The 26,572-nt window shown below is 48.0% G+C and overlaps 1 protein-coding gene across 2 annotated transcripts in view; it reads left to right on the top strand.

Moving 5' to 3' along the window:
* Nucleotides 1-26,572, top strand: part of SORL1 (sortilin related receptor 1) — a 170,447-nt gene that overhangs the window by 113,118 nt on the left and 30,757 nt on the right. For both annotated transcript variants that reach the window (XM_019975277.2, XM_019975276.2), the window contains exons 24-35: nt 3,301-3,423; nt 5,821-5,940; nt 11,443-11,568; nt 15,376-15,483; nt 16,642-16,773; nt 17,604-17,735; nt 18,701-18,835; nt 19,623-19,778; nt 21,816-21,965; nt 23,636-23,767; nt 24,970-25,096; nt 25,259-25,428. In XM_019975277.2, the coding sequence (XP_019830836.2) occupies nt 3,301-3,423; nt 5,821-5,940; nt 11,443-11,568; nt 15,376-15,483; nt 16,642-16,773; nt 17,604-17,735; nt 18,701-18,835; nt 19,623-19,778; nt 21,816-21,965; nt 23,636-23,767; nt 24,970-25,096; nt 25,259-25,428 (1,611 nt within the window). The remainder of the gene's footprint in view (nt 1-3,300; nt 3,424-5,820; nt 5,941-11,442; nt 11,569-15,375; nt 15,484-16,641; nt 16,774-17,603; nt 17,736-18,700; nt 18,836-19,622; nt 19,779-21,815; nt 21,966-23,635; nt 23,768-24,969; nt 25,097-25,258; nt 25,429-26,572) is intronic.

Here is a 26,572-nt window from a genome sequence, read left to right on the forward strand (position 1 = left end):
TTCACTCAACAGGTGTATATTGAGGACCCTGGTGTTCCAGGCTCTGTGCTGGGTTTGGAGATAAACTGGTGATTAAAGTGGGCACAAGAGTTTATAGTCTGAAGAGGGTGGTCAGAGAAGTAACCAACCAAGCACATGTGAGCCATGGGCCCTGTAATGGGGCAGCGCCACGAGCCTTAATGAGCCTTAAGAATGGCACCCAGGTCAGACCTTGGGAGGGTCTTAGGAAAAGCTGGCAGAGGGGAGCCAAGCAGAGCTGCAGGGAGGAAAGTTCCAGGCAAGGTGTTCACATGGACGAAAGTCCTGAGGTTGGTGTGTGCGTGGTGTGGGCACACAGGTGGCATGGGTCATGAAGAACTCAAGTGGGAGCAGTGGGGGCAAGTAGGAGGGTGAGCGGGTGCACGAGACCTTTGAATTTTAGGAAGAGCAGCTTGCAACCCTTGAAATGACAGGCTTAGACTTTGCCTTTGGAAAGATAAGACGTGGGCAGAATGAATGAGATGAGAGAAAGGCCAGAGCAGGGAAGCCAGACACCCATCTGAAGCCTTCTCTTTTAAATATCTTGCCTTTGGAAATCCATGAGCTCGTTTATCATTTTGTGTTGTAAGCATAGATTAATGGCTGGGTCCTGTCTTGTAGCCCTCGCCCCTGGTGGATGTTATTTCGCCAGCTATCTGCAGAGCCTGGGCCAGTTCCCACGCAGCTTCTTCCAGAAAGCCACTTTAGAAGCAGTCAACTTGTTCAGCTCACCTGGGCCCTGCAGTCCCTTGAATTGCCTTTTCTAGCGTGTAGGAGGTTATTACCAAACCTTAATCATTTTTCCTTGACTTCCGAGGCTGCCTTTCATCCCCAGGGACAGGAGTATTAGATAAAAATCTAATTAATTTAGAGAGCGGTAGCCTCTCTGTGTATTCTTCTTTTCTGCAGAAGGGGCATTGATCAAACCTCCTCTACTGACCAGGGTCTCAGGAAGGTGTGATATGTGTGAGGAAATAGCCAAAGCTCCTTGAAAACATTAGTTAATATTAACATCATTAGAGCAGATGCTGGAAAGGAGTTTGTTACAGAACAGGGTGGGCAAGGAGACACATCTTAGAATTAACACGTTGCAAGAAAATTGACCAGACGTGATGAGACATAGTGGAAGCAGAAAGCTATAAATTGAATGGCCTCATGTCCATTGGTGAAGGGTTCCTCTTTGGGTCCCTGGACTTTGGTTTCTACTAGATGTACATGGTGGGCTCTCATGTTGGTTCAGTGTTTTGCTAGGAAGTTTCCCTCAATCTCCTCCCCACCAGCGCCTGAGCTCACAGGTTTCTCTGAAGAGTTTAAGCTTCTCCTAGGGCTGAATTTTGCAGCCAGCTCTGCCCTCCTCCTGGTTTGGTGCAAATGTTAGCTGTAATTGACCCTCTCAAGACCCTGAGACTTGCTTTCTGCTCTTGTGTTGTTCAGTCCCTCAGTCATGTCAGACTCTTTGCAGCCCCATGGGCTGCAGCATCCCAGGCCTTCCTGTCCTTCACTATCTCCTGGAGTTTGCTCAAACTCATGTCCATTGAGTCAGGGATGCCATCCAACTATCTTGTCCTCTGTCGTCCCCTTCTCCACTTATCCTCAATTTTTCCCAGCATCAGGGTCTTTTCCAGTAAATCGGCTGTTGGCATCAGGCTGCCAAAGTATTGGAGCTTCAGCTTCAGCATCAGTCCTTCCAATGAATATTCGGAGTTGATTCCCTTTAGGATGGACTAGTTTGATCTCCTTGCAGTCCAAGTGACTCTCAAGAGTCTTCCTAGCACCACAGTTTGAAAGCATCAGTTCTGCTCTGCTTTCTCATGATTCCATGTGCTCGGGTCCCGACTAGCCAGATGTGGAGGTGAGGGATGCAGGAGATGAAATGTGGAGCAGGAGAGCGGTGCTCATCTGAGTCTTCCTGAGGGTCTCTGTCATCAAGGAGGAGGGGAGAGGAGGAGGCAAGGGGCATGCTGGTCCAGGCAGGGCTACAGGAGGGGTCAGGCCATGGCTGGGCAGTGCTGTCTGGAAGTTAAGCGAGGCCCCCCACTCCCATCAGCTGCCAGGGAAGAGAAGAGGCGTGGAGACAGAGGCAGGTGTGGGAGGGATTCTGTTGACAGATCCCCTTTCCTCTACGGCAGGCTCCTGCCCTGGGTGGTTGTCAGGCACTGGGGGTTTTGACGTAAATCCCCTGCAGTCTTGTCATTTTTGCATTCATCCCCTGCCTCCCACCACGAGCTCAATTATGGAGAAGAAATGGAGCCTCAAATAAGAGCAGCCAGGGACGTCTGATTGTGGGGTTGCCACCCGCTTCTCACTTCCTGGCACCCGCCCCCCCCCATTTTCTTTGCAGGATTCTGTTCTATTCCTGAGAGCAGCCTTCTTTCCTGAAGCCTTTTCTGCAGGGTCCTATGGCTTATGCCTAAACCTGGATCATTTCTATTGAGAAGAGGGAGCAATTATGTTCACATTCTGAGCAGAAGGGCCTGAGGATGGATGGGAAGAGAAGTTGCATTTGTTTAGAGCCCATAGTATTTCGTCCTAATGATGGGCGCTGGTCCCAGAGTTGTTTCCTTACTGACTTTCATAATGATGCCAGGAGGGTAGGTATTGTCTCCATTTCACAGGAGCAGGAACGGAGGCCCAGAGAGGTTGGGTAGAGTGAATTGTGGGTGGCAGAATCCATCCCCATCTCTCGTCACTGTGTTTGTCATCACAAGCACCTGCTCACATTACCTTATCTTCCTTTTCCTGTGGAGGAAACTGAGGCTCAGGGAGGTTAAGATTAATTTCTGAAGGAAGGAATAAAGCCAAGATTTAAAACCAGTCCCGCCTGACTGCAGGGCCCCTGCTCCTGCTGTAGGACTTTCTCTCCACCCTCTCTCTGTCATCTGTATGGTGAGGGGCCAGCTTTGTGGGTGAAGGTGGGTCTCCTAATGGTAGTTTTCCGGATAATGGTATATCTGCTAGTTATTTAGAAAGACACCATCACATCTGTGGGGGTGGTCCTAGCGACTTATCTAGCGCATCACACCATCTCCTAGCTAGATGACGGCTTCTCACTTTGCCTAGCCCCGTTGGCATCTGGAAGCCGTCCATGAAAGGACAGGCCTTTATGTCCCTTGGCTGTAAATTTCAGGCTATCACGCAGTTAAGTTTTTCTGTACATTGAGGTTTCAATTCTGTTGTTGAAATTGATATTACAATGAAAACCTGCTTCCTTCACTTTCCCCTGGGATGTCTCGGGGAGCTGATTGGATCTACTGAGCCTGTTGTCTCTCTTTCACATCTTAGCAACCACCGTCTGTGATCTGGACACCCAGTTCCGCTGCCATGAGTCTGGGACCTGTATCCCCCTCTCCTACAAGTGTGACCTTGAGGATGACTGTGGCGACAATAGCGATGAAAGTCACTGTGGTAAGGGGGCATGACGTTCAGAAGGGCCCGCGCTCTTGCTCACGGGGAGGGTTGGAAAGGGAGGGTTTCTGAACATCATTGTGGGATTTGTGATGTCAGTTGCACGGCCAGCTCCATACACATGGTAGGAGTGATTCATTCATAAGGGGATAGAACTTCCTTCACTCTGCAGTGCTGCTGTGCACATGCGTGTAAGACTAGGGAAGATTCCTAAATGAATTCAGGCGTTTAGTAACGGCTCTCCAGCCTTAGCCCGCATTTCTGGGTGGCTGTGAGATGAGCCTCTTGTAGACCCAGAGCTCTACCTTTGTGAATCCTTTTTTTTAAAACTCACGTAATTCAGGAAACCCTGTTAGAAGTCAGCAGATGGCACAAACATTATTTGAGCACCTGTTTTCTGGATGGAAATTTTTATTTAGGAAAATAGTGTGTTGGAACTGAAGCAGTGGTGGATTCTCTACTTCAGTCCTTTGATTTCCAGGGGAAACAGCGGAGGTCCGCAGAGGTCAGGGGGCTTGTTCAGGGGGATACTGTTAGTTTGTGTCAGAAAAGGGAATTGGAATTCTTGTTTTATAATCCTCTCCTATCCGTTGCAGGAGGCCTGTCTTAGTTGACGGGCTCTGGTGCCAAGCCCGTAGCTGCTGATCATTGTGGGAGGGAAGAGTGCCCCAGCCTGGAGGGGAGTCAGCCTGGGCCCAGATGCTGACCCCACCACTGTGAAGGGTCAGCGAGGCCCTGTGGGGGCCCTGTCTGTCCACAGGGGCACGTCCGGTCCAGCTTGGCCTGTGCTTCCAGATGGGGCCCGAGTCACTACGGGCAGGGGTTTGACTCACTGGGACTGAGATAAGGGGAACCCTCAGAGCAGTTTTTTTTGGGGGGTTGTTACATTGTTTTCCTTCATTTTTGTAAAACGCAAAGTTCCAGGAAACAGTCCTTGGGGTTCACACTCTTCCCTGCATCCCTCCCTTGTCCCATCTGCACTCAGAGGGCCCAGCTGTGTGGCCGGCTTTGCTCTCTCAAGGAGGAATCACCACGTGGTCACCCATTTATCAGGGTCCTCTCAGCCTGTCACTGGACACACGTTTGACCATTAAACAGTGTCTGTCCCTCGGAGTCTCTGCTTGTGGCCTAATCATGCTGGTGCATCCTGAATCCACCTCGGGGTCTCAGGTGGTCCCCTCCTCAGATCCAGGTCCTCTCTGAGAGTCTCCAGACTGTGTCGTCGTGAGTACCTGCTTCCCCAGTTCATCATCAGTCTGTCTCATTGAGGCTGCCACGCTGGGACCCCAGTCGTCTTGGCTACTCCTGTTTTCCTGGACTCTTTACAGTTCTGTGGGAAAGTCCTGTGTTGCTGCTGTCTCCAGGGTCTAAGTACGATTCTGCCAGTAGAGCCACCTTTCCTGTCTTGGTCAGGCTACCCGGGTTCATTTGCCTCCAGCCCCCACCCTCCCTGAGACAGCCCACTGGCCAGCATCCCTGAAGCTCTGTTCATGGAAAGTCCCCAGCCTCTCCATTCAGAGAGCTCAGCACTGATCTTGCTGAGCACCTCACACTGATCTGCACTTTCAAGGTTCTCATCACTCTTTCTGAAACCACAGGCTCTGTCTCTAGAAGTCTTCTGAAATTGTGCCTTTCTGGGCAACCAGAGCATTGCTTCCCCAACCTTCTGCCCATCAAGGGAAGCATAGAAAATATTTGTAAAGTGTACCAAGATAAATGGACAATGCCTTTGTGGCCTAGAGGCCTTGAGTGTGAGGTGTCAGGATCTCAGCGCACCTGTGCCCCATTCACAGTGCACTGCAGTTGTCCCTGGGTATCCACAGGGCGTCAGTGCCAGGACCCACCACAGGTTCCGAAATCCATGGATGCGCAAGGCCCTCCACGTCCACGGACCCTGCATCCCTAGATTCACCAGCCATGGATCATAAATGTAGTGCCCGATGCTGTTGTCTGTTGTGTAGTCACTAGATCGAGTCTGACTCTTTGTGGCCCCATGGACTATACCTGCCAGGCTTCTCTGTCCATGGGATTTTCTCGGCAAGAATACTGGAGTGGGCTGCCATTTCTGACTCCAGGGCATCTTCGCAATCCAGGGACGGAACATGAGTCTCCTGTTGGGCAGGCAAATTCTTTATCACTCAGCTACCTTGGAAATATACGGTGCATGGCTGGTTTAATCCATGGATGCAAAACCTACAGGTCCAGAGGGCCAACTATACTTGGGCACCATTCCTCATGATTTTCCATCCCTGGTTTAAGTCTTCCTCTGTGCGTTCTGGATCATCAGTGATGATGGGGATATTGGGTGCATCTCTAACTACCAGGAACCCTGACATCAGAGAAAGAATTCTGAGCAAGCTTTTGTGCTCACATGCTTGTCTGTGGTCTCACCTGCAGAAATGCACCAGTGTCGGGGTGACGAATACAGCTGCAGCTCTGGCATGTGCATCCGCTCCTCCTGGGTGTGTGATGGGGACAACGACTGCAGGGACTGGTCTGATGAAGCCAACTGTACCGGTCAGTATTTCCTGGACTCCCTGAGCTGCACTTGACCCGTTCATCTAGTGGGTAGCATTACCGCCCTACACGATTGCAGAATCAAGGCTCTAAGAAATGGACCTTAGAAACTAAGAGCTGGCCTGTGATCACCTTGTGCCAAAATGTTACCGGCTCTTTGCTTCCTTCATTGAGAAAGTCTTGCTATGGAAGAATATTAACTGAGCAATGTCACGAGTGATACAGTTGTTTTACATTTTGGCTCAAGTTTATTTTCCTAGGAACAGTAGTGAAGAGTTTACAGACTGGCCATTGGTCTGGGGCCCATACACTGAGGAGCAGTGCACTAGCTCATGTTTTGGAATGGAGCATCACGATGTTCCCTAAACATTGAAAACTTAAGTTGTGCTTGCACCTGTTTGGGGTAAGATTTCGTTAAAGATAAAGCTGGAAACAGCAGGAGACGATGAGAAGAAGGCTGAGTGGTCTAAGATTCTAATTCTTCTGCTGGTGTTAGGTTAACTCATGTTCATGCCACTATTTTTTGTGAATGAGTGAATGAATGAACAAACAAGGGCATGTACGTTGTGATGGAGTCGGGGAGAGCAAGGAGTTAGGGCAGTTGTAGAGGCGGAAAAACAAATCCTGCTAGCTGATGAGTACATTTTCTCTGCCCCCTCCTTTAGAAATCGTTGCTCGATTCTACCTTAAATCCCTCCAGTGACGGGAATAACGATGTTTCCTTTCACCCTTTTGTGGCAAGTGAGGGCGGAGCTGGTATTTCAGGCTTCCTTTTGCCATCTATTGTTAATGGATCTTCATGCTTGTGAATTAAATCACTTTTCATTCTTTTTTTAAAGATTTTTTGTTGTTGTTGTGGACCTTTTTTTAAAGTCTTTATTAAATCTGCTACAACACTGTTTCTGTCCCATCTTTTGTTTTTTTGGCCACATGGGATCCTAGCTCCCTGACCAGGGATCAGACCTGCACCCATTATATTGGAAGGCAAAGTCCTAACCACTGGCCCACCAGGGAAGTCCCTCATTCCTGTATCTTAATTGTCCTGACCCCAGCAGTATCCTGGCAGTTCCTACACTGTCCAGCAGCTGGGATCTCAGAGCATGCTTCCTAATTTCTAAAAGCAAAAAAGGAAAAAGTAGATCTGCTGTTATATCCCACCCTTGTGGTCTGCTTTGGTTTAGATTTGGTTTGTGAAGGACAGAAATGATCTGTTACTCCTTTATGTTCTCCCAGTGCCCAGTTCAGAGAACCTTTGTTGATTGGGTAATTTGACACAACTGTAGTACTCTGTTTTATTTTAGAGGTGCCCTTATGTGGCTTTAAGGAATAAATGGACCTACTCAAAGGCCAAATATATCACACTGTGATCTGTGATGTTGCCAGATTCCTGCCCACCTCGTCAACTCCCCATCCCTGTGTCCTCTCTGGCAGTCTTGTTGTGTGCCCCTCTGCTTCTGGAAAGACTGCAGGTATTACTTTCTTTGAAAGCCTGGCTCGCAGAAGGAGGGATAAACAAGGTCTCGGAAGGAACCACCATCAGCCCAGTAAGCACACAAGGGCTGTTTGGAAGCTTTTGGTTTGGGTGGATCATTGATTGATAAATTAGAGGGGTGCCTCTGAGCATTTCCATTTGTAAGTTTCATGATGACTGGACATATTATTAGCTCAACCACATTAGTCAAACTTGTGTTTCAGCTGCATGAGCTGGTCTTCCACAGTGAATTAACAACTTCATTTCTGTGGGTAGGCTTGTCACTGACCCTGGTTTTACCTCTGGTTTCCTCTGGCAGGACTGCGTGGGGAAATGTAGAGTGCCTACACGGCCACTGCAGCCTTGTTCCAATGGCTGTGCTTCCAAACCTTTTAAAGGCGATTGTCCATCTTCTTCCGTAGATTAGTTGGAGGTAGTATGTGCGCTCACTGTGTGGTTGCTTCATTTCCTGGCCTAGTAAGTTAAGTCATGTGCAGAGCCGAAGAAGTGGGTCAGGGCCTGCTGACTTCTGGTGGGCTCCAGCTCTCATGCATGGTCTGTACTGGGCCTTTTCGTGGCTCTTCCCCTCTCTCGTTTTGCTTTCCATGGAATTGAGCCTTTTATTCTGCACCCCCCACCGCCCGCCCCACATTGATTTGGAACTTAAACATTTCATTTCTGTTCTTTTAACTGTTGCCCTAGGCATCTTATGCATATTCCTAATATCTTTCCCCTCTCCTGGACCTGCCTTGATTCCAGTCTCTGCCCATAATGTCAATATTGACAAACTTAGTATATATTTAGTATTTTAAAACACGAGGACTTCCCTGGTGGTCGGTCCAATGGTTGAGACTCCACCTTTCCAACGCAGGGAGCTCGGACTCAATCCCTAGTCGGGGAACTAGGAACCCACATGCTGTGTGGTATGGCCCCCATCGCCCCCCAAAATAAAACCATGAAATACTTCATAGTTTAATTTTACATTTTAAAAAATCCTAAAATCAGTCATCGTTAGTATCTTTTAGTAACCAAACTTGTTTGTAGATACCTACCTGTCTGTCACTTCACCTTCCTGTGTTCACTGCTTCCTTCCTGTGTTCAGCCTTCAGCGTTTGTAGCAGAGTCTATGAGTCATAAACTTAAAAGTTTTTGCTTATATAACCATGTCTTCCTTTCATTCTCAACACTGAAATTGATGCATCTGGTTTTCTTGATTTGTAGTAATTGTCCCTAAGTATTTTGGTGGAATTATTCCATTTCTTTCTGGCCTCTTTTGTGTTGATTTCAATTCTCCTGTCAGATTATCTTTTCCAATAATAACTGACCTTCTTTTCTCTCTAGTTGCCTTTAGGTTTTTTTATATTTTGTTTGTTACCCAGTTTCACCTACCTAGGCGTGAAATTATTTTTATTTATCCTGTTCGTTGTCCTTCTAAAATCTGAGGATTTACATTTTTCATCAGTTTTCGAAAGCTGCAGCCACTATCTTTCTGCTGTGTCTATTTGCTGCTTTGTCTTCTCTTGTCTTTAGCAGCAGCTCTCAGCCATTCACTGGACTTTCTCATTCTGATATTTATACCTTTGGTCTTTAGATTTGCTGTCTCCTTATGACTGAGTTACTTCCTCAGATTTCTCTTCCAGTTCAACAGTCCTCTTTTTAGCTGAATCTAATCTCCTATTTCACACATCCACTGAGCTGTTTTTATTTCCATGACTGTATTTTTTATATCTAGAATTTCTATTTGGTTCTTTTTCAGATTTGCCTTTTATTTTTGACCGTCCTTTATGCTCTGTGTTATTTTTTACATTATTAATCATGCGAGTTGTGTTGGTACTTGCATTTTTTTCCTCCTTCATTTTCTAAGAGTCCAGTGCTTTATAATAAGGCAGTGCTTTTCTTGTCACAGTAATTAACTCATCTCTTCTGCCCCACTTTTATTTGGCTAATGTTTTTGATCAGGTATCACAGAGGGTCTTGCTGAGTCAGGAGAGATGTGTTCATGTCAAAGAGTAAGCCATAGGATAGTGGCCTTTATTAGAAACTCTGATATTCTAATTTCATGATGATTTGCCTCAGTAGCCTTTCTATTCTTAGTCATGATGGACCCTGCTATCCAAAGGATTCTTTTTTATCTGCCTCAAATTCTTTAGTCTATTTTAAAGTCCATCTCTTTCATCCTTACAGTTAAATATTATCAATTGAACATATATCATTCATCAGACACTCAATGTCAGAGAGCTAGTAAGTTACTCAGAAGACAGAAAAAGAGACTGTGTTAAGCATTGCAGCCCTTCCTGCCCATTTGAATGAAATTGTGCAAATTAATTAGTCTTTCTCAGCTCAGCATCAGTGATAGAATCTGGAGATGTCAAACATGCCCTTCGGTGTTGTCCACTTGGAAACTCCATTAGCACTCTGAAACTGTTTTCAATTGAAATCCATAGGCTGAATAATAGTGAGTATTTCAGTGTGGCAGTGGTTTAGGTGACAGTATCTTTTATGATAGCGAGCAGGGCTTTGGTGAGGAATTTTTCAAAGGGCTATCAGATTTGTAAAACCAATAAATCAGAAGTATTCCAGGCAATGGCTGTTACCGGGACAAAGCTCATCTAACATGCAGGGACACATTTATTTTTCTTATCAGAGATAAGTATATTTTAAAAAGATATTTAATGGATCCTGACTGCCAATATTGTAAATACTGAAACTTCCTGTAGATTTATTTGCATGTGACTGGACATAGCATTGGTCTTTGAGAAGGCAACAGACGATGGACCACCTTTTGTTGTAAAGTGGTTTGAAAAATTGGGGGCTTTGTATTTCAGACTAGAGCCCAAAATAGCCTCAAATGCAGTAGCCATTCTAGAGGGCATTGGAAGCCCATTTTCCCAACCCTTGAGTCACTTATTACCCACCATCTCAACTGAATAGGTAACTATGGTTTGCACTCAACAACCCACTTTTGTTTGTTTTGCCTGCTCCTATCACAAGGACACCCTGTCCACACAGTTCAACCAAGAAAGCCTGTCTGTCTTGGTTATGTTATTTCATGCTGGTTGCAAACAAGGCCAGCCCTGGCTTGCATTCAGCAGTGAACAGACACAAACTGCTCTCTGCATCAGAGGAGGGAAGGGAAATCTGATGGAGAAGGTGGCCAGTAGTGTTGCTTGGGTTGCAGGCAGATATTATGCATCTGAAATAGTCTCTGAAGTTTTGACATTTTCTAAATGACTTCCAGGTGGCCTCAGCCCGTGTATGCAAATGAGCCTGTTCGGTTATAACAGTGACTATTTCCCTGGCATTTTAGTTTTTTTTTCTTTTAATGATTGTGGAGGATGCCATGTGTTATTAGCGGGTAGATGTCACTCTTGGCTATCCAGAAAGTTAAGGAATTCTAGATTTCTGGGCCTGCTTTCTTTGTGATTTTAGATGCATCTTTTATGCTCTTTGGACTGGAGGTTTTCCACTTAGGAAACTGGGCAGTTCATTTAGAATGATAAAATCAGGCCCTTTCACAACTTACAGGGCTCTTTAGATATCAGTGCAGATGATGACATCAAGGTCCCTACAGTGTCTGGAGCAGGTCTAGGACCCAGTGCCCCGAGCACCCACGGCCTGTTCTTGTCCAGCAGAATCTGGAGGACTGAGAAGATTAAGTAGCCAGGTGGACTGGAGAAAGCCTAGGCTTTGGACTTGGACAGCCCTGGTGCTATGACTTCATTATCTTTGTTACTCTCGGTGACCTTCTGAGAGTCCTAAACCTCGTTCTTGTCTATAAATGGGGGGTAGTCCTGACCTCACAGGTTGCTGTGGAAGTGACTGAGTTTTTAACGTGTACATCTGTGCTTGTGTGACACTGGTGAACCCCGAGGCTTGAGCTAATGCCCCTTCAGGAGACTGCCTTCTGCCTTTAGGGTAGTCCCCCGTCATACCTGTTAGAACACGCCAGCTTTGTAGTCAGCTGCTGAAGGTGATGGGGCTGCGGAGGTGAAGGAGGCCTTGACCATGTTTCTCTCCTATTTCGTTGGCAGCCATCTATCACACCTGTGAGGCCTCCAACTTCCAGTGCCGAAACGGGCACTGCATCCCCCAGCGCTGGGCGTGTGATGGTGACATGGATTGCCAAGACGGCTCTGACGAGGATCCACTCAACTGTGGTAAGTGTAGGTGCTTTGGCCCCAACCCGCACGTCTCCCATGTCTGCTGTTCAGGAAGAGGGGTAACAGATGGGCCAGGAGATGGACCAGAGTCCCCACTGGGCCTGGCGCACACTAGTGAGCTCGCCCTTGCTGTGTGGCACTGCTGTTTGACGTGTAGGTCTGGGCTATGTGATTTTAATTATTTATTATTATTATTTATTTATTAATTTTTGGCTGTACTGGGTCTTTGATTGCTTTGCACAAGCTTTCTCTGGTTGCGGCGAGCAGGGGCTGCTCTTTATTGAGGTGCACGGGCGTCTCGTTGCAGTGGCTTCTTTTGTTTTCCGGAGCACAGGCTTTAGGCGTGCGGGTTTCTGTAGCTGCTGCCGGTGGACTCTAGTGGTTGTGGCGCACACAGGCTTATTCGCTCTGAGGAATCCTCCCCAGACCAGGGATCGGACCCGTGTCCCCTGCATTGGCAGGGGCCTTCTTTATCACTGAGCCACCAGCAAGTCCTGTAATTTTAATTCTTGTGCAAGCAGGTTGCCTCCATAAAAACAAGAAAAGAAATGGGAAACCCACTAACCCACCCAGAACACTAAACACGGTCACATTACCAGTGTTCTGCCAGAAGTTAGCCAACAGTTTCTGTATAAATGGCATACTTTATGGCTGAGAGGGTGCTGTGATGGTCCCTTGGGAAAATGGGTACCACTCATAAGCCAGACGGAGAAGGCAGTGGCACCCCACTCCAGTACTCTTGCCTGGAAAATCCCATGGACGGAGGAGCCTGGTGGGCTGCAGTCCATGGGGTCGAGAAGAGTCGGACGCAACTGAGCGACTTCACTTTCACTTTTCACTTTCATGCTTTGGAGAAGGAAATGGCGACCCACTCCAGTGTTCTTGCCTGGAGAATCCCAGGGATGGTGGAGCCTGGTGGGCTGCCGTCTATGGGGTCGCCCAGAGTTGGACATGACTGAAGCGACTTAGCAGCAGCAGCAGCAGCAGCATAAGCCAGAACTTTTTCAGTGTAGTTGATTTAAAGAAGGACTCTGAGATGGTTAATAGAAATTAAACATAAAATAGCTGCCACACAAACATAATATATAAAATGCTTTTTCACACCAAATTAAATATATATTTTATATTGGAGTATAGCTGATTTATGGAGAAGGCAATGGCACCCCACTCCAGTACTCTTGCCTGGAAAATCCCATGGATGGAGGAGCCTGGTAGGCTGCAGTCCATGGGGTGGATAAGAGTCAGGCACGACTGAACGACTTCGCTTTCACTTTTCACTTTCATGCATTGGAGAAGGACATGGCAACCCACTCCAGTGTTCTTGCCTGGAGAATCCCAGGGTTGGGGGAGCCTGGTGGGCTGCCGTCTATGGGGTCACACAGAGTCGGACACGACTGAAGTGACTTAGCATAGCTGATTTACAGTGCTGTGTTAGCTTTAGGTGTGCAGCAAAGTGATTCTGTTTTGCTGTTGTTTAGTGGAGAAGGAAATGGCAACCCACTCCAGTGTTCTTGCCTGGAGAATCCCAGGGATGGCGGAGCCTGGTGGGCTGCAGTCCATGGGGTCGCACAGAGTCGGACACGACTGAAACGACTTAGCACAGCTGATTTACAGTGTTGTGTTAGCTTTAGGTGTGCAGCAAAGTAATTCTGTTTTGCTGTTGTTTAGTCACTAAGTCGTGTCCACCTCTTTTCAACCCCATGGACTGTAGCCCATCAGGCTCCTCTGTTCATGGGATTTTCCAGGCAAGAACACTGGAGTGGGCTGCCATTCTCCAGGAGTTCTTCCCAACCCAGGGATAGAACCCATGTCTCCTGCTTGGAAGGTGGATTCTTTACCACTGAGCCACCAGGGAAGCTTGATTCAGTTATACATATACATATATGCATTCTTTTTCAGGTTCTTTCCCCATATTGGTTATTCCAGAATTTTGAGTATAATTTTTTGTGCTATACAGTATGTCTGTTTTAGTTATATACAGTAGTGTGTACATGTTAATCCTGTGCTTCCTCGGTGGCTCAGCAGTAAAAAACCCACCTACCAACCAGGAGATGTGGGTTCGATCCCTGGGTCACAAAGAACCCCTGGAGAAGGAATGGCAACCCATACCAGTATTCTTGCCTGGAAAATTCCATAGGCAGAGGAGCCTGACAGGCTACGTCAATGGGTCCACAGAGTTGGACACGACGGAGTGACTGAGCACATTTATTCATTAGGAGCCTTATGCCAGAAACCAAGGGCAGAGGTCACTATCCACATTTTCTATTCTTTCCTGCCTTACATCCCTAATTTTCGTGGGACTGCAGTCGTCTGCATGCCGCTCTGTGCTCTGCTCTCTTCATGGCACAGTGTTCAAGTTGTTTCCAGACATCTGTATTTCTCCGTGGTTAGCATTTTCACGGCAGATGCCCATCCTCTTTGCATTGTTGCTGTGACGTCGCTTACTTGGTCGCTCCCTGGTGGGGTGATGTCCGTTTTGCACTGTCATGTGTCGTAAAAACGGTTCATGTCCTTGGAAATGAAGGCTTAGTTTTCTCTTGAGATACTACTCCCTGGGGTTATCCCTCCATATGGAAGTGCTGGGTTGCAGGTTCTGATCCATTTCCATGATTCTTGTTGTTTCCAGATTTTATTTCCAAGCGATTATACCAAATGGATCTCCATTAGTAACATATTGGATGTTTCCCCAAGCCTCTCTTGATTTTTACCTTTTGACTTGAGTGAGTGGTAACTTGTCTTGTACAATTTTAATTTTAAACTTTTGAAAAACCTTTTCATGCCGAAATCTACTTCCCCATCTCGTGGCACTCATTCACTGTTTCTGTTTTGATGTCCTTTGAACACTGTCCTGGGGATGATGACTTTTTACAGGATTAAAACACATTTTCTTGCCTTATCCCTGATCTTCCTGAAACTATTCTGCCAAGAGTTGGGTTTACAACTGACCTACTAGAAGTGATTCTTAAGCCAAATGTCTGGCAGTTGCTTTCTGTTCGGGAGAATGGATGACCTAGTACTAAAAGTTCTCCACTAAGTGCAAAACCTAAGATTCTTAACATTTATGGGGTAAAGGTTCTTCAATAGGGCTTTGGTTTAGAATTTCTGAAGAAATAAAATGCTGAGTGATGTAAGAGAGCTTAAAAAACCCCAGGGTCTATAAAATCAGGGTTCATGTCCTCTTTTTTCCCATCTACTTGGTGCTTTCATTTTACTTTTCATAAAAAAAGTTTTGAGTAGATGACACATTCACACGGTTCACAGTGGACAAGTGTAAGGACATTGGACAGTAGATGTTTTTCTCCCATCTGCAGATGTTCTTCTCCCATCTGCCGGTTTCCCTGATTGCTGTGTATCCTTTCAGAATGCTTTTGTGCATATATGCAAATTTAAATATATGACATGTACTTGTCCTGTTTTTACACATGCAGCATGCCATGCAAGTTGTTGGGCACCTTGGTTTTTCAGATAACTGTCTATCTAGGACATGTGTTCACCGAGTGCTTCTTCAGTCTCTCTATACCAGTCTGGTGTTCCTGTGTACAGTAGCTTATTTCACAGTCCCCTGCGGATGGATACGTAGGTGGCTTTCAATCTATTACAAACAGTGCTGCAGTGAATAAGCTTGTTGCTCTGTTACTTTTCACTCATGTGGGTAGATTACATTTCTGGATCAGAGTATGTGTATATCTGTAATTGTGATAGCCCTCCATAGGGAGACACACATGTGGGTATAAATATCCACGCCACGGTGATGTGAATGTCTGCCTGCTTCCTCACTCTGCTGCTCCTTGCACCACTTTCCAGAGAAGAAGTGCAACGGGTTCCGCTGCCCAAACGGCACCTGCATCCCATCCAGCAAACACTGCGACGGTCTGCACGACTGCTCCGACGGCTCGGACGAACAGCACTGCGGTGAGTCCTCATGTCGGGCTAAATCCTCTCCTCCCCTGGTACCTGCCTGCGTCAGGTCCTGCATGGCCAGGACCCTGAGGGGGTGGAGGCAGAGAAGCATGGTTTGGGTGAGGGAGAGGAAGCAGGGGGCCACGTAGGGTGACCGTGGAATTAGGTCATGGTCCATGATCATCACTGTTCAGCTGCAGTATGTCCTGTGAATGGACCAATGATCTGGAATTGGACACTTATTTCTCCTCCTTCATTGGTTTTGCTAGTTGCTGATTATCACTCGGCTAACAGTTTTAGGCATGGTGACTCTCTATGCCATGTTTTCTTTGGACCCAGAAAGGTAGTCTGGGGTCAGTGGTGTTCATCCTTGGGAAAAGCAGGCTAGAGATCCAAGGATGAGTTAGTGTGGCAGTTCAGGCGTAAAGGCCACCTTCTTCCCATGTCCTCACGTGGCCTCTTTGCCTGCATCTCTGGTGCTGCTTAGAAGGACACTACTCATATAGATCCTTTTAACCTTATCTACCTCCCTTAACCTGGATTTCCTCTTTAAAGCTCTATCAGGGAGCTTCCTTGGAAGTCCAGTGGTTAAGACTGTGTTGCCAATGCAAGAGGCATAGGTTCAGTCCCCGGTCGGGGAACTAAGATCCCACATGGCATGTGGCACAGCCAAAAAAAAACCAATTAATTAAAAAAAGCACTGCCCTTTCTCCAAATCCAGTCACATTGGAGATGAGGGCTTCACCATATAAATTGGCGGCAGGTACAGTTCAGTGGGTAACATCGGTCCTTCATAGAAGGGGTTTGCCAGGCCCCATATTCGAGAGTCAGTGTTCTGTGATAGTGTTAAGATCGTGGGCTGTGATGTCAGGCAGCCCTGGGCTTCAGTTTTGGCTCCACCCTCATCAGTCGTGTGCTCTTGGCAAAATACATAATGTTGCCGTCCCCTGTGCTTCGTTTGCGACACGGGACAGTAAAACCTCTCATCATGTGGTGCTGGGAGCTTAACGAGGTCCTGAAGCTCAGGGTTTGCTCAAAGCTTGTGGTTGGTAGTGGCGTCCATTACCCCTGCCTCCTGAACGCGCGTCCGGTCAGAGCGCATCCCGCCGTGGCCCACGAGGCCCCCAGCTCCAGGGGCTCACGGCCCCTTCCCCTCCTGGTCCCTTTCAGAGCCCCTGTGTACTCGCTTCATGGACTTCGTGTGTAAGAACCGCCAGCAGTGCCTCTTCCAGTCCATGGTGTGTGACGGCATCATCCAGTGCCGGGACGGCTCTGACGAGGACCCGGAGTTCGCAGGATGCTGTGAGTCGGGGCGCTGGAGAGACTCGGGTGGGCCACCCCAGGCACGTGCCTCCGTCCAGTTTTCAGGTCTCCACTGAGGGTCCAGACTTGCGTTTTCTAAGAAAGGCTCACCTTGGCTGCTTTGGAAGCTTGCTTGTTAGTCGTTGGTGCACAGCTCAGGGGGGCAGGGTCAAGGTCGACCGTGGTCTTGGCCCACGTGTCACCTCCTTCGCAGCCTTTCTTGTGCCCCGAAGTGGCCCCTCACCTTGCCGCAGTGTCTGTGCCCCGCTCACCTCCACTCTGCACACTGGAGTTATTTTAGCCGGCCTCCCCAGCTGGTGCCCGAGAGCCGGTCCTTGTCTCGTTCACGGCTACAGCCCTGTCCCCAGGACTGCCCTGCCTGCATGATAGTAGGGACTTGCATCAGTCTGCTCAGGCTGCCCAAACAGAGGACCACAGCCCAGGGGGGCTTAATCTCTAACAGTTCTGGGGGCTGCAGATCAGGGGTTAAGGTGTCGGCAGGGTTGGTTTCCTCTGAGGCGCCTCTCCTTGGCTTGTAGACGGCCATCCTCTGTGTCTTCACTTACTCTCCTTATGAGAACACCAGTCCTGTTAGATTAGGGCTCCATCCTAATGTAATGACCTCATGTTAGCTTAATTACTCCTTTAAAGACGTTATCTGCAGATGTTGTTGCAGTCTGAGTTGCCGGGGGCTTTCGAGGAATCCTCCAGCCGGGCCATCTCTTGGTGGAGGGCCTTTGTTCTTGCCTCTTGTTTCCAAACAACAGTGCCGTGTTGAGCTCTCCAGTGTGGAAGTAACCTGGACTTATGTATGTTGGTTCCTTCCCTAGCCCGAGACCCCGAGTTCCACAAGGTGTGTGACGAGTTCAGCTTCCAGTGTCAGAACGGAGTGTGCATCAGTTTGATCTGGAAATGTGATGGGATGGATGACTGCGGCGATGACTCCGACGAAGCCAACTGTGGTAAAGAGACCTCAGCTCTGCCCCCGGGCATCCCAGGCTCCAGGTCACACGGTGCTTGGCTTTGTCTGCTCCCTCTTCAGCCATAGTTCCTTTCAGGTCTTGAATCTGCATGTAACAAATTGAGTCTTAAAGTGAGAACCTACCCCCTAGCAGAGATTGGTTGGTTGGTTTAGTCACTGAGTCATGCCCAACTCTTAGCAACCCCATGGACTGTAGCCCACCAGCCTCCTCTGTCTGTGGGATATTCTGGGCAAGAATACTGGAGTGGGTTGCCATTTCCTTCTCCACCAGCAGACGTTAGGGTGTATTTATTCTATTTTCTTTCTCCAGTTAGGAAGTTGACATTGTGTATAAGGAATATGGTAGAGGAGTTATGGCAAATATTTTGGAGTATATTTCCCCCACCCCCTAAATGTTACAGATGTCACAGCATGATGGAATCATTGTTACTGATGGGTTATCATCAACAGTTAGGTCATTCCTTCAGTAGACTATCAAAATTCATACTTGGGTATCAGGACTTCCCTGGTGGTCCAGTGGCTAAGACTCTGCTCCCAATGCAGGGGGCCCAGGTTCCATCCCTGGTCAGGGAACTGGGTCCCACATGCCTCAACTAAGAGTTTGCATAAGATTAGAACCATAAGATCCCATGTGCTGCAACTAAGACCTGGTGCAGACACAGAAATAAGTAAAATAATAAAAGGATAAATATTAAAAACCCACTCGGGTGTCATTTGCAAGATGTAGAAGCATAGGTCAGAGAATATGACCTCAGGTCCAGGGAGGCAAGGTTTTGTCCAGTTTGTGGATATGCTCTTGGTCTCCCTCCGGTCCGGGAAGCTGCCTTGTCCTCTGGGAGGGTCACGCGGGCTGCCCTGGGGCTTGGGTGAGGAGCCTGTGGGTCCTTGGAGGCCTGTGTTCACGCCGTGCAGGCCATACAACTGACCCTGTGGTTCATCCCCCAGAAAACCCCACGGAGGCCCCCACCTGCTCCCGCTACTTCCAGTTCCAGTGCGAGAACGGGCACTGCATCCCCAACAGGTGGAAATGTGACCGGGAGAACGACTGTGGGGACTGGTCTGACGAGAAGGACTGCGGAGGTGAGGGTTGGGGACGGCCCCGCCACCCAGACCACATAGAACTCACCTGTCTCCTCAGCGTCTGGCTTAGGCAGTGATTTTGGGTGGGTGGGTCGGGCGGGTAACTGAGTTGTTTTCTGTCCCCCTCCCATTGTGAAATCGGCACAGTTGGCCTCTTCTGTTCCCAGGGTTATTCTTTCCAGGGCACAGTGGGCACTTGAGAGACTGGTCCCGTGAGTTTGGGCTGCAGACCCACAGCTCCTTGTTAGAACAGCAGCCTCTGACCCCACCCGAGCCTCCCTCCTGCAGTGTGTCCCGCAGTGTAACAGGCGCTCTGGGTGACGCCTGGGCCATGATGCGCACATGTGTACGTGATACATGCCGAGGGGCCACACAGGACTGTCCCTTTCCTTTTTGGTGTTCTTGTCCCTGAGCTGCTCTTGAGGTGGTTGGGGTTGAGTGAACCAGAACTGGTTTAACCTGGATAGGAATCAATTCTCCCATCTTTGCACCAGCCTGCACAAGGCCCTGCAGAAGCAAACGCATCTGAATACTAGCCCAGGGCAAATATAATAGGTGAGGTGAATCTGCTCCACGGAAGGGAAGGGAACAGTGTGTCTTGACACCCCTCCATACGTGATTCTTAGATGAGCCACTGCTCAGAGCAGTCCTGGCACACAGCCTCCCACCCCACTGCCCCCCAGCTGTGCAGCTAAACCTGGGACATCATCCTGGTCTGGGACACGTCGGGGTCTGAGCTCAAGCTTCCTGTAACATTTTGGGTTTCCTTGTTTGGTGTTTTCCTCAGATTCACATATTCTTCCCTCCCCCACTCCCGGGCCCTCCACGTGTCTGCCCAATTACTACCGCTGCAGCAGTGGGGCCTGCGTGATGGACAGCTGGGTGTGCGACGGATATCGAGACTGTATAGACGGCTCGGACGAGGAGGCCTGCCCCTCGCCTTGTAAGTATGGCCCCAGTCCTGACCCGGGCACCTGCTTCAAGGAGAGGACCTTTGAGGCTGCACCCTGGGTGGCCCAGGGCGGTGCCCTGCCCTGGGGGACTCTGCTCTGTGGCCAGGCTCCTTCTCACCTCCAGAACAGGGAGATCCCTGGGCACTCAGAAGTCATCTTCCCTCACTGCCCTCTGTACCTGGCTGACCACCGTGGCTGCTTCCTCTCCCAGGAGGTTACCGTGGGGATTGTAGGGAAGGTCTCTGTACTAAACTGTGCTAAATCTCTGGTTTGCTAGTTGGCAGCCATCCTATTAAAAGAAGGGTAAGCAGTGCCATCTAGTGGCTGAACATGGCAAGGCACCTGGAGGTCTGTGCTTTCACTTTGTTGCTGGAAGCCGGGATAAACCCTGAGACCCTCGTCAAGGCGCCCCGGTAACTGCAGGCAGAACTGTGTCTTTTTCTCAACAGGTTTCCATTTCAGAGTCAGTTATAATAAGAGAATAGATCATCACTTGCCGCGGTTTATATAATTCTTTTCAGCAAATTCCTAGATCCTTTAAGACTGTTTTCATCCCATCTCTTCTCTGTTTAAAATCGTGAGTGGTGGGATTTCCCTGGCAGTCCACTGGTTAAGGCTTCACCTTCCAATGCAGGGGGCTCAGGTTCAATCCCTAGTTGGGGAGCTAAGATCCTACATGCTTTGTGGCCAAAAACCAAACCAAAACGTAAAAAACAGAAGCAATACTGTAATAATTCCATAAAGACTTTAAAAATGGTCCACATCAAAAAATCTTTAAAAAAAAAAAAAAAGTAACTTTTTAAAAGGCTCATCACTGGCTTATGCTTGTCCTCTTGTCCAGAAGATAGACCCTAACCCTTGAGTCCTATTTTCAAGGCCCTGTTTGAGCCCTGTTAGACCCTTTGTCAGAGAAAGCAATGACACCCCACTCCAGTACTCTTGCCTGGAAAATCCCATGGATGGAGGAGCCTGGTAGGCTGCAGTCCATGGGGTCGCTGAGGGTCGGACACGACTGAGCGACTTCACTTTCACTTTTCACTTTCATGCATTGGAGAGGGAAATGGCAACCCACTCCAGTGTTCTTGCCTGGAGAATCCCAGGGACGGAGCATCCTGGTGGGCTGCTGTCTGTGGGGTCACACAGAGTCAGACACAACTGAAGTGACTCAGCAGCAGCAGCAGCAGCAGACCCTTGGTGCTTGCCATGACTTATCGCTTCCGTACGCTGGGCTCCTCACTTGCTGTGGACAGACCTGCCTCTTGTTTACTTAGATTCCTCCAGCAGAACTTGTGCCCTGTCCACCTTGATGTTGACCCCCTTCTTGCCTTCTGTGAAGCCCACTGTCCATCAGGGCAGACAGAAGCATGGGATGCCAATATGTCATCACTATGTCTTGCATTACAGCATGTAGAGCACCTGTAGGGAATCACTTGGGTAGTTTCTAAAAAGTGTAGAATATCTTATGTATTTATATATATTTTTTCTATGTTTAAAAAAATGCAGAATCAGAATTTCTGCCTGGAGCCCATGAGCTCCCCATGTGAATGACAGGTTGACTGATTGTCTTGTGGGGATAGGGAGGCGGGGGAGTGGGGAGTCTCACAGCTGCTTTAACATCTTTCAATGGCTCCCTTATATAATTTTCACCCTTTTCTCTCCTGGCCAAAGGATACCATTTTCCAGTCTGTTTGCAGATTCTGTGAAGTTGGTCTTAATGGAGCTTAGCTTTCTCCCGTGACAGCCTGGGATAGAGTCCTCTCTTCTCTGAAGTCTCTAGCCACTCAGCCCTGTCTGTCAGCTTCCCAGTTTCCAAGGTTCTGTTGCTTTTGTCTCCATCAGGGGCTTCCCAGGAGAGAAGCAGGGTGAGATGCTCGTGTCTTATCAACCTGCCATCTTCGCCAGAGCTCACATGTCTGTTTGGGTTCCCATCGAAATTCCCAGAGCACCGACATCCCCAGCACATCTAACAGGTCGCTGTTGCTGGCCTCAGTATTAAAAAAGTGAATTTTAAAAACCTTTTCTTCTAGCCAATGTGACTGCTGCCTCCACGCCTACCCAGCTCGGGCGGTGCGACCGGTTTGAATTCGAGTGCCGTCAACCGAAGAAGTGTATCCCCAACTGGAGGCGCTGTGACGGCCACCAGGATTGCCAGGATGGCCAGGACGAGGCCAACTGCCGTGAGTGGTCGGCAGGGCCGTCTGCCCCCGGGGAGGCTCCAGGAGAGCAGGACAGCTCGTGCTTGTGCTTTGGGTCTCATATTAATAAATTCTGGCCTTATGCCTCCATTTTAGAGATAGGAAAGTTAAGCTTCAAAGAGGGTCACCTCGTCCGCAGCAGATTGGAGCATTTACTTAGTATTTTCTTTGTACATAACCGTGATCTTCTCATCATAACTATGTGGAAAGTTCTTGTAAGGAGGAATACTCCAAAACAACACAGAAATTAAATGGGGATTAGCGTAAAATCCTGCACTTACATGAAAAGACTGAACAAAGTGGACCTTTGGGACATTCAGATAACAGGGCAGGTTGATCCAACACTCATCAAAATCATAGTAGGAACATCTGAGCCAGATAAGTATGGTAAGAACATTAACCGTAATTAACAAAGAGGAAATGAAATAGGACCTTCCTCTTGGGTGAGATTAATTCATTAATGGGTGTTCTTGAAATAAATATCTTTTGCCTGTTTCAAATCTGTCTTGTACATAAGAAAATCGCTTGGTTAAGGGGCTTCAAATCAAGATGTGCTCTATCTACAATTTTCCTCAATCCGTTAATCGGATAACCCCATCAACAAAGGAAATGAGATTAGCACTCCTGAAGGCTACCACATTCTGTTTTAAGTGCCCGTTAATCATCTGTTTAAGAACCAGTTTAAGCATTTTCAGACAACCTTATTCCCAGTTTCTAAAATCCATGTTTTCTTCCTTTGTAAATATTGAGATGTTTCCTAAAGAAACGTCAGACATCTTTCAGCTTGACTGTTATCTGTTTTTTGATTATATTTTACCACGTTCTTAGCAAGTGGAGGGGTGGTAATTCTGTGATGGGGCTCTTGGTATTTTCCATAACAGTCCCCTCTGAGCATAGAGTCCTTCCCTGACTCTCCTGTATAATATCCCCGTCAGTCTCTTCCAGTTACTCTCAGTGTGTTTCTTTGTAGTCCTGTCACTGTCTAAAATAATGTATTTGTTTGTTTACTTGTTTGCTATTTCTCTCAGTAAGCTCTGTGAGGGTAGGTCCTTTGTTTCAGGTATCACCATATCCTTAGTATCTTAAACAGTATCTGATTCATGATAGAACCTCCCTAAAAGTTCAATGGATGGATGGATAGATAGATAAATGGGTGGATGAATCCCATCTTGGGCTTCTGAGGGTGTTCACTAGTGGTTCTAAAACCTTTTCTAAGGGCTTCCCTGGTGGCTCAGTGGTAAAGAATCTGCCTGCCAATGAAATGTGGTTTTCAGAAGTGGGTGCAGTGCCTCAGCCAGAAAACAGGATTATCTAGTTCTAGAGCAGAAGTTCTCAGGGCTGGCCAGTTCTGAGGAATCACTGAGGAGCTTGTAAATCCTGCACGTGCCCAGTGCTGTGTTTCTGCCTCAGTATTTGGAGCAAATCTCTGTGCTTCACAAGTTCCCCAGAAGGCTATAAAGACCCGTTGTTAGTAGACTCTCTGCTGCTGGATCACCACCCTGGTTTAGTGGTCTGTTTGGCTTCCTTTGCGTATGGGTAGAGTCATGGCGCATCGTGTGCATATTTGCATGGGGCGGGGAGCGCTAGTTGATGAGTTCCCTTTCCCAGAACCTGGGAACGCTTTTGTGACTGTGGACCCTCACGTGTTGCAGCCACGCACAGCACGCTGACCTGCACGGCCCTGGAGTTCCAGTGCCAGGATGGTGAGGCCTGCATCATGCTCTCTGAGCGCTGCGACGGCTTCCTGGACTGCTCGGACGAGAGTGATGAGCATGCCTGCAGTGGTGAGTGTGGCCCCCCAGGACCCCTGGCTCATCCTCCACCCCGCTGGGCATGCCGAGGGCAGAACCTCTTCGAGCTTTGCCTCAGTCTGAACATGCCAAGATTCTTGCTCACTGTTGGAGCTCCAGAGGAGGCCTGTCCCACCTCTGATACGGCTTCCAGCTCACCTTGCCCCTCTCAGGGAGATGCTGGTCGAGACTGGGGTTTTCATTTTGTTTTTTTTGCTTTAGTCCTTGTGTTGGTGGGCTTCTCTGGTGGCTCGGACAATAAAAAATCAACCTCTGCAATGCAGGATACACAGGTTCGATCCCTGGGTTGGGAAGATTCCCTGGAGGAGGGCATGGCAACCCACTCCAGTATTCTTTTCTGGAGAATTCCACAGACAGAGGAGCCTGGCGGGCTGTGGTCCACGGGGTCTCAAAGAGTTGGACACCACTGAGCGACTAGCCCATCACCACCTCGCGTTGAGGCATTTTTGCTCCTGCAGTGCCTCAGGCTTTGCGGTGGGGTGAACTCCATCCTTCTGTCTGAAATGCATTTAGCAATCTTTTGGGGGCTGTTATCACAGAACACCACTGACTGGGTGGCATGAAAGCAACAGAAGCTTATCTCTCACAGTTCTGGAGGCTGGAAAGTCTGAGACTGAAGCCCAGTAGATGGGTGTCGGGTGAGGGCCCACCTGTTGGTCCACAGACAGCCGTGTTCTCCGTGTTGTCCCATGGTGGAAGGAAGTGCTCTGGGGTCTCTTTTATGAAAACACTAGCCTCGTTCACTAGGGCTCTGTCCTTAGGACCTAGTCACCTCCCGAGAACCCGCCTCCTAGTACCATCACATTGGGGTTGAGGCGTCAGCGTGTGGATTCTGGGGCACATGAGCATCTCAGTCTCGAGCAGTCGCGGATCCCGCCATGCAGTGTCCTTGGACTTGTGGTATTCTCTGTTAACAGAGAATCAGGTTTGTCTCAGTGCAGACAAGGAGGTGAAATGCAAGGAGAAATATCACAACTGGAAATTTAGGAGACCCTGGGGAAGGGTGGATAGGAAGGTTTGAACTCTTTTTTCTTTTTTCTGGGGTGTTTTAAGATGATGTGGCCAGACCATGCAGAGCCCAGTAGGTCTGCCTGAAACCAAGGAACCTCCTGTGTCCTTTGAAATGCAGAGATTTGTAAGATATCACTTGCTTTCCCCCCCTTTTCTCTCTCTAGAGGAATTAAATGTATACAAAATACAGAATCTTCAGTGGACAGCAGACTTCTCTGGGGATGTAACTTTGACCTGGATACGGCCCAAGAAGATGCCCTCTGCTTCTTGTGTGTATAACGTCTACTACAGGTGGGTCCCTTCTTTGCCACGGGAGAAGAAAATGATGTTTTTATTGCCACCGGGTATTCCATAAACTCTTGTGTGTGCACCAAGCAACTCCGTTGACAGGTTCAGACATCTTGGCCACCCCATGCTGCGTTGATGCAATGCTGTCTTTGTTCTCTTGGCCAGGGTGGTTGGAGAGAGCATATGGAATACCCTGGAGACCCACAGCAATAAAACGAGCACAGTATTGAAAGTCTTGAAGCCAGACACCACATATCAGGTCAAAGTCCAGGTCCAGTGTCTGAGCAAGGTGCACAGTACCAACGACCTCGTGACCCTGAGGACTCCCGAAGGATGTGAGTGCCACAGGGACAAGCGGTTCTGTGGATTTTCAGTTTCCCAGGATGCTCAGGGACAGAGCAACGTCACTACATGTGCCGTCTATGTGCCTAAGTTTATAGTCCTGGCTGAGCCACTCTCCTTATTATAGCATGTAATTTTTTTAAAAAACACCATCCTGGTTTTTGAAGTATAGTTGATATATAGTGTTTTAGGTAGGTACATAGCAGAGTGATTGAGTTATGCATGGATCTCTCTCTTCTTTTTCAGATTCGTTTCTATTATAGGTTATTATAAGATCTTGAATATAGTCCCCAGTGCTATACAGTAGGTCCTTGTTGTTTATTGCTTCAACTATGCCCAACTCTTTGTGACCCCCTGGACTGTAGCCCCCCAGGCTCGTCTGTCCATGGGGTTTCCCAGGCAAGAATACTGGAGTGGGTAGCCATTTCCTTCTTCAGGGAATCTTCCCGATCCAGGGATTGAACACGCGTCCCTTATGTCTCCTGCTTTGGCAGGCGGGTCTTTTATGACTAGGGACACTTGGGAAGCCATTTTATAGAGAGCAGTGTATATCTGTTAATCCCCAAACCCTCATTTATCCCTTGATCCCTTTCCCCTTTCGTAACCGTGCATTTGTTTTTGACATCTTAACACAATTTTTTTTTAATTGAAGTACAATTGACCCACAACACTGTGTTGGTTCCAAATGTACGACATAGTGATTCGATATTTGTATAATTACAAACCGATCACCATGCATAATGTTTTTCTCTCTTAGGAAGTTAATTTGATCTCCCCATCCCTGCCCTCTTTTGCATTTCTTATCTAATTTCTGTCTCTGCCTTCCATCTCTAGGTATTTCCCAGTATTTAGTGCTTAGGAGATCAGCATCATTAACACATGAAGCATGTCAGAAGTATTTGGGGCACACTATAAAGAAATTTACTGAAGCTCGAGGGTTAGAGAGTTCCCTGCTTCCTCCTTCACAGTAGTTGACGTTGGGTGACTGCACTTGTTCCCATGACCTTTGCTCCCCAGGTTTTGTGAACTTTTCATTCTCAGTTGCCATCAGAACCGTGTTTACATTCGGAGATGTTAATATGAACTCATGTTTATCTGTATGTGCATGCGTGTGGTTACACATAAAATCCTTATAGG

This window comes from Bos indicus, chromosome 15, assembly GCF_029378745.1.
Source record: "Bos indicus isolate NIAB-ARS_2022 breed Sahiwal x Tharparkar chromosome 15, NIAB-ARS_B.indTharparkar_mat_pri_1.0, whole genome shotgun sequence".
Taxonomy (NCBI): Eukaryota; Metazoa; Chordata; class Mammalia; order Artiodactyla; family Bovidae; genus Bos; species Bos indicus.